This window comes from Haliaeetus leucocephalus, unplaced genomic scaffold (genome assembly GCF_000737465.1).
Source record: "Haliaeetus leucocephalus isolate CR32 unplaced genomic scaffold, Haliaeetus_leucocephalus-4.0 Scaffold317, whole genome shotgun sequence".
NCBI lineage: Eukaryota > Metazoa > Chordata > Aves > Accipitriformes > Accipitridae > Haliaeetus > Haliaeetus leucocephalus.
The window spans coordinates 6,057,080-6,076,144 of record NW_010972753.1 but is presented as its reverse complement, the minus strand read 5'-3'; the positions used below and the strand labels follow the sequence as shown (position 1 = coordinate 6,076,144).

At 33.2% G+C, this 19,065-nt stretch overlaps 1 protein-coding gene across 1 annotated transcript in view; it reads left to right on the top strand.

Annotated features, from left to right (window-relative positions):
* DMD (dystrophin) overlaps positions 1 to 19,065 on the top strand; it is a 1,006,632-nt gene that overhangs the window by 393,525 nt on the left and 594,042 nt on the right. The window contains exon 43 of the mRNA XM_010571327.1: positions 3,973 to 4,123. Within this exon, the coding sequence (XP_010569629.1) occupies positions 3,973 to 4,123 (151 nt within the window). The remainder of the gene's footprint in view (positions 1 to 3,972; positions 4,124 to 19,065) is intronic.

Sequence of the window (19,065 nt, the reverse complement as noted above, 5' to 3'; positions counted from 1 at the left end):
TCTGGTTAGCCAAAGCAAAGCGAGGAAGAGTGGAGAGTGATGGGATATTCAATTTGCAAGTGCTGGAATGCAAATGAAATGATACTAATATCAACCCCTACTGAATTTTTGCTGCTGATAAACTTCCTCATGCTGAGAAGAGTAATGTCATTTTGTGAGGAGCGGGAGGAAAGCTGTTTTAATGTAGTGTCCAAAATGAGAAACCATACTGGACCAAAAGAAATTGATTTTAACTTTTATTTTCTAGGTGATTTTTTTAAAATGTAAAATAAGGTTTTTCCTTGTAATTCAGAGTAAGGTAGTTAAAAAATATATTATAATGTGCCTTTCAGTTATGGTTTGACTCATTTTGAAAAATAAAATATGATAAGCATGATGAATGATCACTGTCATTTTAATAAATAAGTTAGGTGAGTGAGTACAGTTTTTAACTGGATCAATAGTCTGTTTGCTTACAATATTGCTAACAAATGCAGCACACATGGCAGATCTTGAACAACTCCTGTGTTCATCTGCAGCTAAGCAGAGGGGTCATAAACATCAACTAGGAATCTAAATGTATTTCTTTGAACATAATTTAAACTTATGTAAGATTTTTACTGTGATTGTGGTTAGGTTTCATAACAGTAATGAGAAGTAGACCACATTCAAGCCATTGATTTGAAAACTGTGATGTCTCCAGCTGGCATTGCTTGATAAAGAGAGAAAAATGCAAAGAACACAATTGATAGGGCAAAGGTGGAAACAAATGCCTAACCATCTCAAGAGGGTTATACTGTTCGAAGGGAACAGATCATAGAAGAAAGTTACAGTGGCATAAGATGTTATAGCAGTGTAGATGTTTGATTACCATAACGCGCTTTTTGTAAAATGTGTTTTCAAATGATACTTTTCCCTAATGTATTCAACAAAAATATTTTGAGTGCATGAGCTGTGCTTATTCTTGAAAGATGTTTTCTAGTACTCAGTTTGATGCCTCAACAGCAATATTCCACCAACTGTTACTGTGTAGAAATTACTATAAATCTTTGTATATATTTTTCATTCTTAAGTAGACCCAGGTTTTGTGCACTGGTTATTTTGTGTTTGGTCTTTTCTAACAGTTTCTGAGATGGTTGATACTGGGTTCCAAAATAAAATCTGTGAGAATGCTATTTAAATAACAGCTTCACAGTATACTAAAACCTTACTACAGCTTGAATTTATAGGGAGCAAAGAGACTTATGTCAGCTTCTGTGGGAAGCTGTCAGCCCATAAAGGCTTAGGGGAGTCCTTCCATAAACTACTTTTTGATCTTTATGCCTTTTTTTTTTTCTTAAATAGTTTATAGTTTTAGCTGGTAAGATTCTCTATTCTGAATGTTATGACGTGTTGTTTTGTCCCAGGCTGCATCTTTCTCCATTTTTATCTGTCATCACTATTAATGTCATGACTGATCATTTGGTTAATCAGTGCAGAGCTCTGACACCTTCTTTACCGTGGCTTTATCAGACATGCAGCCATATTAAAATCGATAGAATAAAGATTACCTGATCTATTCTGATAGTTTGTCTGTGTCCATTTCCAATGAAATTTACTGAACACATTGTCATTTATTAGAGTGGTTTGGAATGCATGTTTGGACTGCATAGGACTAAGCAGTAACTATTCTCTTTTAAATCAAATAAAGGTTCTAGTGTTTAGCAGCTATTAACCTCAGGGCCCATGAATCAAGTTCTGCTTGAGGAACAAAAAGAGTTGATTCACAGAGAGTTAGAGGACTACTCTTCTATGCAGAATTTAGACTCCAAAAAGTCTTTTCTGTTCTTTTAAAGTGTGTTTTTAAAGGTTTTAATTAAATAATTATTATTTTTCCTTCAGCATCTTATGACCAACCTAGTAGAACAGTACAAAGAATACTTTTGTCTCAACTACTTTCTGTGATCAAATGCTTTTAAAAAAAAAAAATCTCATAGATTGCCAATTGTGGGGGGTTTCTATGCCTTATATTTTCTCTATCTTATAGTTAATGTAACAGACTAAGTACAAAGTCTCTGTTTCACTGCTTGCTAGTCCAACTCTATTTTGCTTATTATTCATCAAAAGTGATTACCGTATGCAGTATGTTAGAAGTAAGAAAACTGCATCTCTGTATAGGTGTGTTCAGCAAAATAAATATTCTTTGTCTACCGGAAAATGAGGTCCAGGGAAAAGTATATATCCTTCTGTAGATGGTTATGAATGGATATAGTGCTTTTTATACTGTATGGCATTAAAAGTTTTTTAAATGTGAAAACAAAGGTGGGAACATATAGCCAATAGAAGAGAAAAAAGCCTTACATTTTTTCTTCTAAAAAAAGAAAAATCATCAGTACAATGGAAGAGGTGGTCTGTATTCCCTGATAACATGATTTTATTTGGTGAATTAAACTCTTTAACATTCAAACAATCATATAGTTTGTCCATACAGAACCAGATTACTTCCTAGAAAAATAATTGAGCATCTTTGGTTTTATCCTTTAAGTACACCCTAAAACCTTTTATAATCCTGTAAAGGAGGATTATTAAACTAAACAACAGTAGCGTGTTTAATGATGATCTGCTAGCAAAACATTCTAGCTAATCTCTGATTAGGGATCATATTTTGACACCAATCCAAAGCATAGGATAACTGAATTCCTTAAGACATAGGCCACCTGCAAAAAAAAAAAAACCCAAATCCTGTCTTTATTTCATTTCTTTAGTACTTGGCAGTTGCTAAGGCAAACAGATCTTGAACCAGAAGATCAGTCAGTCACTTTGGACAAAAACAGATTAGATCTTCCCAAAGTGCCAGAAGTACTTACATGGTCTTTTATGTAATGGACTCTAGACTTGCAGATGGATGTGGTAGTAATTTTTTTCATCCTTGCTTATTGTACAAAACCCTATTTTTTAATATTTTAATTTTGTTTCAATCATCCTTGTATTTCAGGAATTTTAATTTTTGCATAACTATCTTTTTCAAATACTCAAATTGAAGTGAAACTTATATAGAAAAAAGGGTTTAATAAAGGGTCCCTTTACACAATACAAGTAGAAATTCCTTTGAAGGGAGTTGCATTTTCTTTGCAATAATAATAAATGAACATTTGTATCCATTGGAGAGGCAGACAAAATGAGTTTCTCAGTAAAACTGGAGCAGAATTGCAGTATATGCCTGGGAACCTTTGGAGTAGTCTCTCGCTGCAGCAATTTCCATTAAAAATAATAGTGTTTTGCATCTGTGTTACATATAATATTACAATTCATATTTCTACCAAAAAAAAATAATTCCTTGAATCATAATAGGAACATGGGACTAAATTTGGGAAGTAAGGATTTAAGAATCTGTCTACTGTTTTTTCATTCTTTGTCTTATGATATGGTAGGTCAGGTGCATCACAGATGTTTTAAGCTATTTTCCCTTTGAAAAGGGATCTAGAAATCATTGTATCGTCTTAACACACAGCCTGTATGTTAGCCAGCAGTGACTGTTTGCAGTGTTGGTAGCTATAGCAAATTACTAAGGTGTGTTAGGAGCCTTTTATCAGCACTGGTGTTTTCTTCATGCTAGGATCCAAGTACATTGATGGAGGGGTATGCCCAGTTACGCTGGGGCCTGTGGGTGTTGTACTTATGATGTGAGTTAGTGTGGGTTAATAAAGGTGAAAACTGAAAACATGTTTTGACCATGGAATTCATTTGAAACATTGAAAAGAATTAAAAAATTGATAAGACACTGATTTGTGACACATATGCTTAATGATAATTTCACCGTTCAGAAGTGCTACCATGTTTCCACTCAATATTACTGTTAGAAATGTTAATATACGATGCCATCACCATCACACCAAATTTAACCTGAGACATCCAACATTATTATTTTTCTTTTTTTTCCTTTTTTTTTTTTTTTTTCTGTAGTCAATAAATAAAATATCCAGGTAGTTATTTCATCTCCTTTTATACTTGCAGACGGTTTGACAAAGCTTTGGAAAAGTGGCGGCTTTTTCACTGTGACATGAAGAGCTTTGATCGTTGGCTAACTGAAACTGAAGAGAAGCTGTCGAGAGCACAGGTAGAGGCTGGAGATGTGGGTCATGCAAAAACCAACCAGTTTCTCCAGGTATGATTTGATGAACCCATTTCCTGTTTTTCTGCAGCGATTAGAAATTTGCAGGTCTGGGTACTCTGCATAGTTTTGCAGTTCATTTAAGGACGATTTCTAGTGTTGAGTGGCCACTGGCAATTTTGGTCAGATATATCGGTTGTCCTTGTCAACTAAGAATTTTCACTAGTTTGTTTTAAAAAAAAATTTTAAGAGCAGTAAAATATAGGATAACATGGTATATTGTGGTACTTCCATAGTTACGTATTTTTTTCGTCTTTATTTAAAGTGCTCATTAATTTCCATTTGATACTTATGACCAGCAGAAGTATCAGACTTAATTTTAAAATCTTGTGGAAGAAATGTGATTAAGCACTGAGCTGTACAAGAGATATTCCATGAACTATGTCATGCAACTTTTGTTTATTTTGCCTGTTTCATGTTTTAATTGAAGAACCTTGAGGATGCTTTTTGTGAAATGCAGTGTGACAGAATAGCCACTTAGTTCCTCTGTGTCCAGTTCCAATTTGTATGCTTTTCATCTTGCAAGCTCTTTGAGCATCGTAAGGAAAATAATAACTCTAGTTTCTTGGTAGTTTATTTCATTTCCCTCTTGTATGATTGAAATGGTAATAGGTGTGAAGAATTAATTCTAAACTGATGGTTTGCAAGTTGATAGGTTCAGCTGAATAACATGGCTTGACTAAATTCTGGATTCATGTTATAAATTACTACCTGTGCATAAGAAAAAAATTCTGTTAAACTAATCGGCGTTTGTACATTTGAATTGTTGGCTTGAATTACTGGATTTCAGGTTGAAAGAAGTTAGGTCTATCTAATATTAAAGGCACAGTTTTGTTTTGAATGCAACACTAATCTACTTTTTGGCCTGCAGTTAAAAAATGTTAAAATAATGTCTTTTGAATTTTAATATTTAAAGTCACCTGTTTAAGATTTAAGCTGCTATTTCTTGACTGTAAAACTGCTGAACTGAAAAGCAAACCAGATCATGCGGCGCAAGTATAAAAAAAAGATACAACTCTTAAGTAATACAATAAGCTGAAGTAGTTAAAATAGCACGTAAATATTTTTCTGCAAATGACTATGAACGCTTTGAACACTGAAGAAGTGTACGATCTGGCTGACAAAATAGAATGTCATCAAGGTATTAAAGATGCTCTTTATTGTGTATATAAAAGGTAGGCAGAGCTTGTGTATTTTCACCAAAATTTTGTCTCCCTTTCTCTGTCCCACAGTTTTCTGCATTTATTTGAAAAACACATAAAATACTAAAGAAAGACATGAGTATCTATGTGACGAATAGTAATACAGTGTCACAAAGCCTTACCCTTTCTTCTTTGCTTTGTCTCTGCTCCATCACCCTCCTCAGTACTATTCCGGTACCCTTGAGCAGCTTCAAATGAGCACTTAGAAAAAAAAATGGATCCGTGGAAAAAGTGTTTGTCTCCTTTTTTTCTAACTCTTTCTAAAACAGTATTTTCTCTCTGAAAAGAGGTTGATTTTTGGGAGTGCCCAGACCAAGGTAAGATGTATCATAGATGTTATAAATGCACCAGGTGTGTAGCACATTTCACAGTCCCAACAGATTAGAAACATTATTTTCTTGTCATCATTGAGAAGGAAGTTCATACTGAATTGAACATCACACTGAAAGACCCTGAGATAATGCCTTGTTATGCAGAAGGTTAGATTTCAGTGTAGAAGACTGCTTCTGTTTTACATTTCCCTTTGACCTAGCCTCCTTCTCATCTGTTGTCCGTTTGTTATTTTCTCTTGCAATATATGAGAAAGTTTTGAACATATGTTTCCAGAATGATTTCTACCAAGATTTTCTTTTTGCAGTCCATCAAGCTTTTTCTTTCTTCCTTTTTCCCTTGTGTTAGAAACCTCAGGAACTCATGAATTTGTCTCTCAAACATTTCATTTAATTCAGTACAACAGACAAAACTACCTTTCTAATGAAAATTCAGTGTGAAAATATTCCAACTAACCTCAGGAATGCAGACCCAGTGTTAGTTGTGAAAGAATGTTTAGTTTGAAGTTGCGTTGTTCCCATTCTCTTCATTGGTTCGTTCTTTATTTTGCTGGGTCTTGTCTGAAAAGTGTTAGGCTTCTGTGAGGCTGATAGAAGACATCATTAGAATTTCCATTAGGTAAACAGTCAAAACAGCTGAGCATTTTGATTTACTAGATTAGCAACTTGTTTCATTAATGAGATCATGCTGCTTAGTGAACCATGTTCAGAATTAACAGGATTTGTTTGAAAATGCTTTCACAAGCAAGTGAATAGTCTTGCATTCAATGAGGAACTCTTTTAGAAAAAAAATTTACAAAACATTCAGATGTGTAATACTATTTCTATGTAGGACTACTTTGGAAAAGTAAAGATTAATGTGTTCATTAACATTCAGTAAATACATAGAGTCAAATGTTAATGTAAAATGAAACAGTCAACAGTATGATTAGGTGATTATGTTAATATAGGTTAAGAGGTAATTACATTCTTTCAGGTGTATTTGAGGAGGGGAGGTGTGTTCCTTTTTGCTGCACAATGGCATGATATTAAACAACATTTATGCATTGTATATAAAGTGAACAAAACCTAATAATAGAGTTGTTTCATTTCAGGTCATGAATACTTAAATACTCTTATTGTGAATTTTTTACTAAGACTGTTTGAGAGCAGGACTTGTGGTGTTGAAAAGAAATGCCACATTTCAGTTTTTAAGAAATTGTAATTGACTTCTTTTATGATTAGGAGACACAGGATTTAAAAGGGTGTTTTACAGATAGCATATCATATAATCCCTTTGAAACATATTGAACTCTGTCTTGAAAGTAGTTAAAGATTTTTTTTTGCTTTCATTATTCTGACTGAAAGTTTTTTCTGTCTCTTCACTCCTTAATGCTTGGTGACTTTAACTTCAACTTCCTGCATTTGTGCTTAGTTTATTTATTTTTGTGCCAAGACTGAGTTGTAGTTCAGTTTTATTTACTCCCTGATGTTTATCCCCTTCTGTTCTTACAGGCTGCAGTCATTTTCCCTATTGGATCTCATTTAGTAAACTAAAGCCACAGTTTTCTAATCTGCTTTCATATGATAGCTAGGCAACTTGACTCTTATTTCCTGTGCCTATTCCTCTTTTTAGAACGTGAGTTCTCAAAATAGCACACTATTATCCAAACTGAAATACCATCCATACCATCATCAAGATAGCTCAGGTGCTGTATTTTATGGATGGATCTCACCATAGATGACTGCAAATGATATTCTAACATTCAGCCAACTAAAATTTGTTATTTCTTTTTTCTTTTTCTTGTGGTCTGCCTTGCAGCCCCAATCTACATTCCATTTCATATGCAAAAAAAAAAAAAAAGTAAAGGTTATACTGGAAATTAATGCCAGGCTAATATGCAGCAAAGAAGCAAACAGAGGTGGTGGTGGGGGGGTGTTCATGTGCCATAGATAAATGCTAAAAAGACAGCTACAAAAAGGGGAATTCTTCAACAGTTTCAGAACTAGACTGTCAAGTTACATTCCTGAATCATTACCTGAGAATTTAAAAATAGTATTTTTATTTTAAAAATATAGAACATCCAGAATATTTGTTCTTTACAGTGGTATTAAGAATTGCTCGGCAGTCTATATTTAGTATCCACTTTTGGGTTGCAAGTTTAACTTTATTTTCTTATTTTAGGTGGTGCGGTGTTTTTAATAGTAAAACAATTAGGTTCGGGGTCTGAATTTTGAGACAATTTCTTTGTGTTCATGATGTTCATCTATTGTTACTGGTCAGTGATGGGTACTTCCCACTAAACAGGCAAGGGCTGGACTTTATTTTCTGTAATTTCATTGTTTCAAAAATATTTCTATTATATAATTATTAATTTCTCAAATATTTACTTTCATTTACAGGCATAAATATCAATGTTTATTTTTTAAGTTCACAGAGTACCTTAAATAATCAGTAATATTTTGAAATTATCGGGTAGTGGCCTTGCTAATTATACTCAGGCTTCCGAGGATACTGTGGATATAGAAATTGCTTGTTAAGTTACAGATCTCTCTTAAATTGTTCATACATTGAATTTTCCAGCATTTACATTTTAGAGTACTTCTCCAAGCCTGCAAAAGGCTTGTGAATGACTCATGCCTTCTCTGGACCTTCCCTCTACTGCACTATAATGTCAGGAATGTCACATTTTTGTCTTGTAGATGTTTAAAGTAAAAAGATATAAAGAATCGAGGCTTCGGTGCTGAAAGTCATAGTCATGCTAATAATTTTTCTCTTTTATATCTAAATTGGATTATATGGATATTGATGATTTAATAAGCACTAAATTTAAACAGTTCTTTCTGGAATACAGCACAAATGGAATCAGAGGATATGGGAGAAAAAAAAGTGTTTCAGTGCTTGAGGCCATGTATTATCTCATACCACAAAACCACAATGGTAAGTGGGTGGATAGTTTACTCTGTTTTCCCCCAAATATAAAACTTGTAAAAATATATTTTTAATATAATAATTGTGGCTTTCATCTTTTAGAATTTGTATTTTAGATTTATTTCCTGCTTTACTGAATGATAAAGGTTATACCAATAATCTCTGATTCTTCTTGTTCCAGTTTGGATTCCATTTGGATTCAAATGGTTCAATTTTGTTCCACCTGGTTCAATTTTGTTCCACCTGGTTCAATTTTGACTAGTGTTTTTTGGTGTTATGAAACATTTTCAGAGAAATAGTAGAAATGTGGCAAAATACTCTTTCTCATCAAAGAGATGTCTATGATTGCTTAATTATTCTATAAGAGATAGAAAATACAAAATGTGGAATCAATGAGAAACCAATTTAGCATTGGTTTGGAGAACTCTTTAATTAGAATGATCATGGTACATACTACTATGTCGTTCATATTGCAAGGGCATATCTGGAAGGATTTATATCTAGCAGAAATGTATTATTGGCTAATATTTTGTTAATAACAAAAGCAGACAATCCCTTGCTATTATGTTGAAAACAAATTCTACACTGTTTATTTATTTTATTTTATTTTACATTCTTCTTAGAATTTTACACATCCTTAGTACTTTGATTAATGTTCTGAATTAAGGACTAAAATGTTCTAAACATGATAGCCAGCCTACACAAATGCCATCAGTTCTTACTTACATATTGACTGGATCATTTATTCAGAGAAGCTTACTGGTTTTCTTTTTACTGAATATCACCCTCTTATCAAACACCTCTGAGTGCAGCGTGCCACTGCCCCTAAGAAAGAAAACCTAGACGCAGCAATATCCCATGGATTTCAGGTTTTTTGTCCATAGTTTCTAAAGTCTCAATAGCAATGTTTCAAATAATATACATGAGCTCTGCGTGAGAGACCTCTGCCCAAACTGAGCAAAAACCTTCTTTTTCTGCTTTAAGGTCATCTTAAAAACAAATTCATGGGCCTTTCTTGACTGAAGCTCTGTAACAATGGAAAGATTTCATTTTCAGTTAATAAGGGGAGGATATCACAATTCCTAGTAAAATAGTTACTGCTTTTTTCTTATGCCAAGCAAAATATTAAATAATACTGTAATCTTTATAAGTAATACATTTCTAGATATATAAAATTCCTAAAAAACTTCTTTTACTGTTAAAAGATTCCTCATCATTTTTGCTACTACTAATGGAAGTGATGAAATATCAAAATAGTTTATCCTGAATTTGTAGTAAAAACATTTTCTTGTCATGTCAAGCTATAAGAAGTATTATTTCATAATTATATCAGTTACTTAATTCTTCTCTACTGCACACGGTCCTACTTTATTCTTCATTCCTAATTTACTGTATCCTATTAAAAGTTTTTAATTAATTTGTTGCTACTTGTAGTGGGACATTAAAATGTCTGAAGGCTATGAGAAATAATAAATTTAAAGTTGCTTGTGTGGTTCTGCCTACTCTTGCATCATTAGATGACAATTCATAGGTTATATTTAGGTTTTATTGTGAATCCTGGCATTGTTTATTCAGGAAACCGCATTAAATCTTGTAAGTAATTGATTAGGATGCATTTTTCAAACATTTCATTATGAAACTTTTTGAAATAACTTTTAGCACACATAGATGCATAGTGATGTAATTTTTATTCATGATGAGAATGAGTAAACATGTTTTTTTTTCTCTGTCTTGGAGAAAATTATGTTCTTGGACTGGATCGGTCAAATTTCCTGATACCTGACTGTAACTGCCTCACTGGGGGATTCATCCTCACCAGTTCAAGTGGTTATGGAATACTAGCACATGGGGATCTGGGAATGAGGCTGAGTTTTATATGCATTTCACAAGCATTTTTTTTGTGTGTGTACAAAAAATAAAGGAAATGGAGAATGTAATTTTTTCATACTAATGAATTTGTTTTACTTTCAGGGCTTATTTGGACATTTATAATAGTGACATGCAGATAATACACTTCAGATTCAGCAAATTTATTAATGCTTTGGCCATGGTATAAATAGAGTAGTTAATCTGACTGCGTCTTGGAAGTTTTGGGGAATGAGTGTCTGAATGAATGACTGCTTTGAAGGAGGATGGTATTGGTACCTTTGCCTAACAAAACATTTATCTGGTTTGCTTCCATAAGTCTTTCAAAAGTACATCTCATATTGTATTAGAGATCACTATGGCATATGATTAAATCTCTGGGTGTTGATGCATAGGTGTGAGGATAAGACAAATTTATGAGACTTGAACTGTGTCACTTAATGACTGGTCAGCCTGGGAGTCTTTCTAGGTCTTCCGATGTGAGTAATTAGCCATTAAAAATGCTTGCATAAAACAATCAGGGAAAGGTAAGACTCTTGGGGAATAACTTTCTATATACATATTAGTTATATAAATTAGTACAAATATGTCTTGCTGTGGCCCTTTTCATGGATAGCTTTATTAATCCTATTTAGAACCTTTAATCCCAACAGATTTTGCAAACTCTATCCATCACATACAGGTTTTCGTTACTGTCTCATTTTAGACTAAAGCCATAAAATAAAGCCATGTAGTAAGCACGCTGGACAAGACAGCAGGTTAATGTTATGTTGCTTTATGTTATGTTGCTTTAAAAAGTGAACTGTTTTAGAAAAAAAACCCCTGCATTATGAAAACCTTAATGTTTATGCAGAGCAGACAGCAAAAGGATCAGCATCTGCCCTTAAACTGTCTAAAAAATACTTTAGCTAAATTTACTTATCCTAATTTTGGAAGTCAGGTTTTGTCAGGTTGTGATGAACTGTCTTTTGCACTTAAGTGTTTTACAGTGAGTTCCTTCTTACTGACAACCTTTATAGGCACCTTTGTGGAGGTGTTTGTTTCTTAATATAAGGAGAGGAGTCAAGGGAGTTGGGTGTGAGTTTGACCAGTGATGGGTGGATACTGAAGAATGGAGTTTTTGGCTAGACTATATTACTACTTATTGTTCATTTCAGATAAACTTGTTGGTTCATTTATTTCTCCAAGGTGTTGTGTTATACAGAGAGACAGAATGTAGCAGGTGTGGAAATAATAGTAACATGCTTGAGTTGTTTAAATAAAATATTTAGTTCTGCTCTGCAGCAAACTTCCAACATACTTCTTTCCTACTTAATCTTTGGATGTGAGATCCATCTCACCAAACCAGGTCCAGAGTAGGCATCTGTATTTGAGCCTGTAATCCTGATCTTCCTTTGTAGACAAAGAAGAAAAATAGGCACTTCTAGGGTGAAGGTCATCTGACCTTTCTGAGATACCCAGAATATTTGAAAGTGAACTGTGACAGCACTGGATGTGTTAACTTCTCCAGAAAAAAAAAGAAATAATATTTTATTGGTAAATTTTATTTAGTTGTTTGGTTTTTTTTTAAAGAAAAGATAAGCAGTCATGAAAATATTTAAGAATGAATTTACGTCAGGTGTGCTCCTTCTTTCCTTGAATGCATATTTCATCAGGTTTTGAATATTCAGGGGATTACTAGTACTAGTGAACCAGCACTGATGCTAGCCAGAATGTATTACCAAGTAATGTATTCATGCTGAAATAAATATATTTTCATAATTGGACTAGACATTTTGTCACAGTACAAAGATCAAATTCACTGAATGATTCACTGCATGTAGTAGAAAAGAATAAAAAATATTTAAATTAATTGTATTTCCAGTGTGTTCTGTGAACACCAGAAGTACTGAAGCTAGAAAACCTAGGGTTCGGGGGTTTGTAGTTATCTGCAAGTTCCAGCTGAAATGTTTTCCACCATGGGGGGCTTTTTAAGGTGCTTCTTTTCTATGTGAATTCTCAGCTGTTTAGTAAGGCCTACACACTACACCTGTTCCCCGGTTAGTGACCAGTAGTATCTGGTTTTCTTTATCTGGTTGCCTTTTTTTTTAAAAAATAAATTATAAAATGTCATTATTTTTTATAATTCTAATCTTCTGCCAAATTTCTTTAAAATTAGTCAGAATATTAAAAACTATTGGGGGGATGTTAGGGTGGAGGATAGACCAACAGATAATCAGAGAGCTCAATCATATAAACTTAGAAAATCAGACTGAAAACTTGATTAATTATTTTCCAGAAAGTAGTTTCTTTAAAACTATTTGACTTGTTTTGTTAAAGACTTATCAAATACTTCATTACCAATAATTACTTGTCAGAAAACATTTTAGATGGAGGCTACTTCTTTCTTTTGTCCTTTTTAGAGCTCCCTGAAGAAATTTGTTCTCACTTTTGTTGCTCACGTTGGCTTGCAGTGGTGTGTGCAATTAATTTTCTTTCTAAAACTAAAAACAGAGAAAAGTCGTATTATTTCAGTAAAGCTTATGGCAGAGTTTCAGAACAACATTAGATATTTATAGTAGACACTGTTTGATCTCAATCTTTTTTTTTCTGTTATACTTCTACAGGCAGCAAATATTATATTGCCTAGTTACCCTTCTAAAAAATGAACACAATACAGATATGCTGTAGCTTCTCACTCAAAATCTAAGCTTGCAATGGATAAAAAAAACCCCTATAAAATCTACATATTTTAAGTCTGTTTGACTTTTCACAATGGAAGTGAGAACACTATAGAAAAAAATCTTTTATTTTATAGGTCTAAGTATTTTGCATTTGCTGAATATCTTCTAAATTCAAACAATAATTCTGCCTTGATTCTGATTACAAGGAGAAATAAATATGTTCTTTTGCCACATAGACTGTTTAAAAGCTTCAATTTTTATTGAATGATTTAAGGGTGTGTAATGAATTGTGGAGTGTGGCAAATTCCAGTTTATGCATCGATTGGAACAAGAATATAATAGACTTTTGTACTCATCATCTCACTATATTAAATTTGAGATGTACATACATATCTCAGAATTTTGCTGATTTCAAAATGGATTCTTTAGTTTTGTTTTTTGTTTTTGGTTTTTTTTTTTTTTTTAATGAAGGCAGCAAACCCTTACAGTATGTTAATCTGTACAGGACACTCCTGTCAAAAAATGCTAGGAGAAGGGAAAGAAGAAATGAAAGAGAACATATTTTGAGCAGTTTTTCCAGTATACAATTACTATATTAGGATGGTAAATATCTGCCAATTTCACAGTATTATGAGGTGTCTCACCATATCCCTTCAGAAGTGGACAGTCAATATCAGCTATTTTTTGTCACTTTTGTGGAAATGTAGCATAAGAGAACATTTATAGAGGAGATGTACTGAACCTGGGCAGGGTTCTGCTATTTGGGTTGGTATTAGAAGTGATATTAAAATATTCAGAAAACAATTTGGTTACATAATAAGAATGTTTCTGCATAGCAGGGTCCTAAGATGAGCAGAGGGCACTCTGAGTGTTAATTTCCCATTAGTGCTGTGGAAATGGGAACTATTATTCACCTGTGTTATGTAAGACAGTTCATACAAGTTTTATTTTACTGAAAGCTGGAAATGGGTGCTGATTCTTTAATGTAAGTTAGGTGATCGGTTTTATGCATTTTTTCATCATTTGTTGCCACTGGATAACTATGTTCTATTGCCTTTCATAGCAAGACAAGGTGATTCTCTGTTCCCTCTTAGTGTCTAGACTCTAAGAACATATTAATGCCAGCTACTGCTTTTTTGCTAAAATATCTGGCTATTTATCTCTCATTATGAAGCTCATCATGTGTCCCATGGTTCAGTCTTTACATGTCTTGAATGAGAACCACATAGTGTTCCATTTTTCCAGCCTTTGTAGAGCCATTAGATCACAGTTCATTTCTGGAGACTGTAAGATAAACTAAAAATTCTGATCACAAAAATTTTCTTTCTGTACTTTTGCAATAAGCATGACATCTATCTGAAATAGTCTGCACAAGACATTTTTCCTTTAACAGTTGTTTTTAATAGCTGAAATGGAAAAGATCTGTTCTGTACGTAGTATGTAAATCATTGGATTTAATGGGAGAGTTTGCTAATAAGTGTTTATGTCATGTTTTTAGTACTGGTATTTTAGTAAATTGACACCTTTAAGAAAAAGCACATCTAGGTGTATTTTGTTATAACTGTATCTGAGACTGAAAACAGCATGAAAGACTTTTGCTTGTGCCTTCAAAGGCAAAATCCTTTTTGGAGTAAACTTTAAAAAAAAAAAAAAAAAAAAAAGATAAAAAAGAGCAATCTGGTTTAGTAGACCTAACTTTCCAGAGAGCAAGATTCAAGGCCATTCAGTAGCTTTTTGTCTTTAAGTAATCTACCAGAATCCTTAGCACACATTAAAATCTGTTCTGAATGAATGAGTATTTCGTAGCTCTTGTATAAGGGTACAGTAGATCCCAGGAACCACTTTGATAACACAAAATACTGTTGGGTTTTCTATTAGATTATAAAGGCTTCAGGACAAGGAATGTTTGTCTGTAATTGTACATTGTCTGGTGCAGTGGCACCTTAGTTTTAGCTGGGCTTTCTCTCAAGATCTCAGAGCTAGAATCATACTGGTTGTGAACATTGCATTTATGATCAACGCAGAACAAAGAATTTAGGAGTAGACCGAAAATACTAGTTGTGATTAGTTTCAATGATTTTGTGATCTATCTTGATGGGTTTAGATAATTGTCAAAACTATATACTTCACTTAAAGTGGGTACTCTAGCATACTGGACCCATAGGGTGTATTATTTCTGTACTGGTTTGATTTTTGGAAGATACACCATTCTCATTTATGATGACTGACAAAATCTTTTCTTTTGAGTCTTTTGTTAGCCCTTACATTGCTACTGAGTGTTACAGGATTTAGAGACGCAGAGCAACTCGTGCACCTAGGAAGGTACCTTTTGATATTGCTGCAACCCTTAGCTGCCTCAAATAAAGCCTACTCTGGTACTTTCTAAATTTACTATCACTACCCAATTTCATTACCTCTTTTGTAACTGTAATGCCTTCAGCAATGGCTCCTGTTACACAAGACTGATGAGTCTCAAAAACCTTCTCCAACCCTGCTGCAAGCAAGGGAAGGTGTGTGAAGTGTTTTTGTGTCTGAATGCTCTGCAACATGACAACAGGAGTGATTTTTGTAAGTTTGAATAATAGAGACTTTGCCAACATATCAAGTCAATAAAATTAGGCAGACAAACGTACCATCTTTGTGTTCATTTGTTTGTTTCAAAAAGAAAAGAAATGTAATGACCCAAACAGTACACATTTTGTTTTAAAAATAATAATGGAAAAGCAATCCAACAGTTACTTCTTGTGACTTGATGTTTTTGCTAGAGGAAATCATGCTTTTGGAGCATAGCAACTTTGACAGTTTGAAAATCTTAAATTATTAATCAGTAAATATCAAATAGAGGTAGTGTTTAGTGTATAGCCAAGAGCTTGTTGTGTTATTGAGTTTTTTTATGTCAAAACTCTGTGGATCTGTTAAAATTACTGCTGTAGTTTCTTTTATGATGGACGAGACTAATAAAAAAAGGACTGTACAATGGTCTACTGTAAGCTTTAAGAAAGTTAGAGAAATAAAAATATCATCCTGATAATCATTTTAGTATAAAAGCAAATCATATAAAAAGGAGTAGATTTATTGTATCTTTTTTGTTTCTCCAGAATCCCCAAAATCTATGAATGAGGCAGTTCCATAGGATACATTGAATATTTCTTATTAATAAATAAATATTTGTTATTAAACTGAAAGCTAATGGTTTTTAATGGATATTTGTATTTCATTTATAGTTTATATGCTTCTGACATTACGTCTAGGTTACCATGTTTTTCCGCGATAGAATAGTTTATTTTTAAAAGCTACAGGAAACACTAGAATGAAGGTTTTCCATGTTTTTTCACATATTTGTAGTCACTGTTTAATTTCATAAAGAAATGAACAGATCTTTCAATATTGTTTAGTATATGACTAAACCTAATGACTTTGTAGATGGCTTGGCGTTCCTGACTTTGTCCATCTTTTTACAACACCATTCTTGTACTGTAGGTGCAAAATTTCAGTGACAACTATATTTGAACAAAACACAGAGGAGGCATAACCTCCCCATTTCTTTATATGCCTTTAAAGAATTTTGTTAACTCCTTTGTCTATGTCACAATGAAAACTCCAGGCATAACTGATTCTTTGCCACTTTCCTCTGTCCACTATTCTCGTGCTCTCAGATCTTTTTCAGAATTGTTGTTTTCCATTATAACAGGCCTCAAGGCTGTGAGCAAGGTTTGAATTCCTTATTCCTAGAGGTAGTCTGTACTTTCAATTGTACTGATGCATGTGCTCTTTCATTTTCTCTTTGGTTACTAACTGATCTATATTTCTCTACCAGCGATGGGTCCTTCACATCAGTCATCCATCCCCTAATCTTCAAATTCTGTAAGAGCTTTATTCTGCATTCAGGGCTGATTTACTTTTTTTTCCCTAAATATAATTTAAAATGAGAATGGATTGTATACATATTTTGAGTTCTCAGGCTCCAACAGACTTCCTGAAATCCTTGGAGACCAGTCAATGTAAATGCAATGTTTAGTTAAAAAAACATTTCTGTCAGTGTAAGTTTTGAGAAACGAAGAAGAACATTAAGCATTTAAAATTAGCAAAGTTAGGATTACTCAATAAATACTAACATTATTTTGATACTGGAACATCAGTCTGGACTGAGATTAAATTTTAAGCATGCTGCAGTGAAAAAGATCAGGTAGGAACATTGCTGTACCCTCCTTTCCCCAGCTAAGTTATTTTTAAGAGCAAATAGCCTCCTTGTCACATTTTCATTTGATAAATCTAAAAGAGAAAGTGGGATGAATTTAAAAATCAGGAAAGGAGGCAAGGCAGCACTGACAACAGTGGATATTGCTTGGTGGAAGTTGCAGTCCTGTTTGCCTTGGGAAATTAGAGAACTAATCTAGTGATAATATTGAATGCTTCTACAGGTTTATGTTTGTTTCTTTTCAGTTGATTGGTTTCTAGTCAGATCTCAGCAGACTTTATGCATTTTTAAAGACATGATACTTTCAGATATGACCCTTAGGGTAACCTTCTCAGTGCATTTTCAGAACACAATCTTTGAACAAAACTTTTGTTCTTGATGCAATCTCTCTAATTAAAAAAATGCATACATCTTATATTTTGACAGATAGAAATTATGACTTAGTATACATTTTGTCCTGCCTATGTGGTCGGATCATTTGCAATAATACTGTTAGTGATTGGGGGAAAGAATAACACATTTAGGAATAAAAATCACTTTAATGAAATGTAATTATCTCATGGCTGTTTGGCTTATTTGCAAATTTTTAAAAGTATCCCAGTCTACTTGACTCTCATATTGATATCTCTGAAAAAAGCATGTGCTTTCTCGAAGCGGGACTGATTATACATAGCACATGGCAGCAGGTGAAAAGCAAAAGATAAGCTTAGCAAAGTTACCGTTAATGTATAAGCTGAGGTTAAATTTTACAATTAATGGAAAGACAGCAAGTGAAGTTATGTTCAATACGATCCCATTAAAAAAATGTTTTGAACTGTGTTATAATATGATGGGATGTGCTCCATTCTCTGAAGTTCATTTATGACCAGAATATTTGTAAAAGGCATGTATGCGTATACTATGCCATATTTCTTACATCTGTTCTGAAATTGTTCACACTCCTCCAACAACAGAATAACAGCATACAAACTTGAAATAACATTATAGAGAGAAGCTCAGAATATAACCTTAAATTCTCTTTCTAAAAGCTCAGTATATGGTAAAATTTATTGCTGTGTCTTTGAGGTGTCCTTATGAGTAATATCTGATGCAGAAAATGAAGCATCAGTTAAAATGTAACAAGTCTAGAAATTTTAGTTTCTACTTTAGCATGGAAGTTTTTCTAAGTTGCATTTTAAAATCAAAATTAGCATGATACAAGAACTTAGTGTACCCTATTTTATTATGTATTGTAGACCTGACAATATTGTTCACAACAGCTAACACGTAGACTGTTTTACCATTTTGTTTTGGCAGTAGTTTCTGTGATAGAGAGAGAGAGGTATTCAAATTTTTTTAGACTTTTAGAATCTATTCTAAATCTAATCTATTTAGAAGCTATTTTATTTCATTTTAGGTGCTTACATTATCTTTGTATTATTCATAATACTATCAGGAGTACTTCAAATAGTATATATATTTTTAAGTATTATTTTTATGTTAATAGCAGCTATTATATAACATTGATTTAAAATCTTCTGTTGAAGACCCTTGACCTCAGAGAAGGTTTATCATGATGGCAGAAATTAATCATGTTAGCTACGGTTGATCTCATGAAGACAGTAAAAATTTAGAAACTGTATAAACAGAGGTCGGTAATAATTTTGAATATTACTAGACTGTCATATTATAATAGCTTCATAATAATTAGGCACATTAAGCAAGTGATGAAGTAATATAACAGTAGATTAATTCTTTACAGAATTGTGCCGCACAATTGCTAAAAAA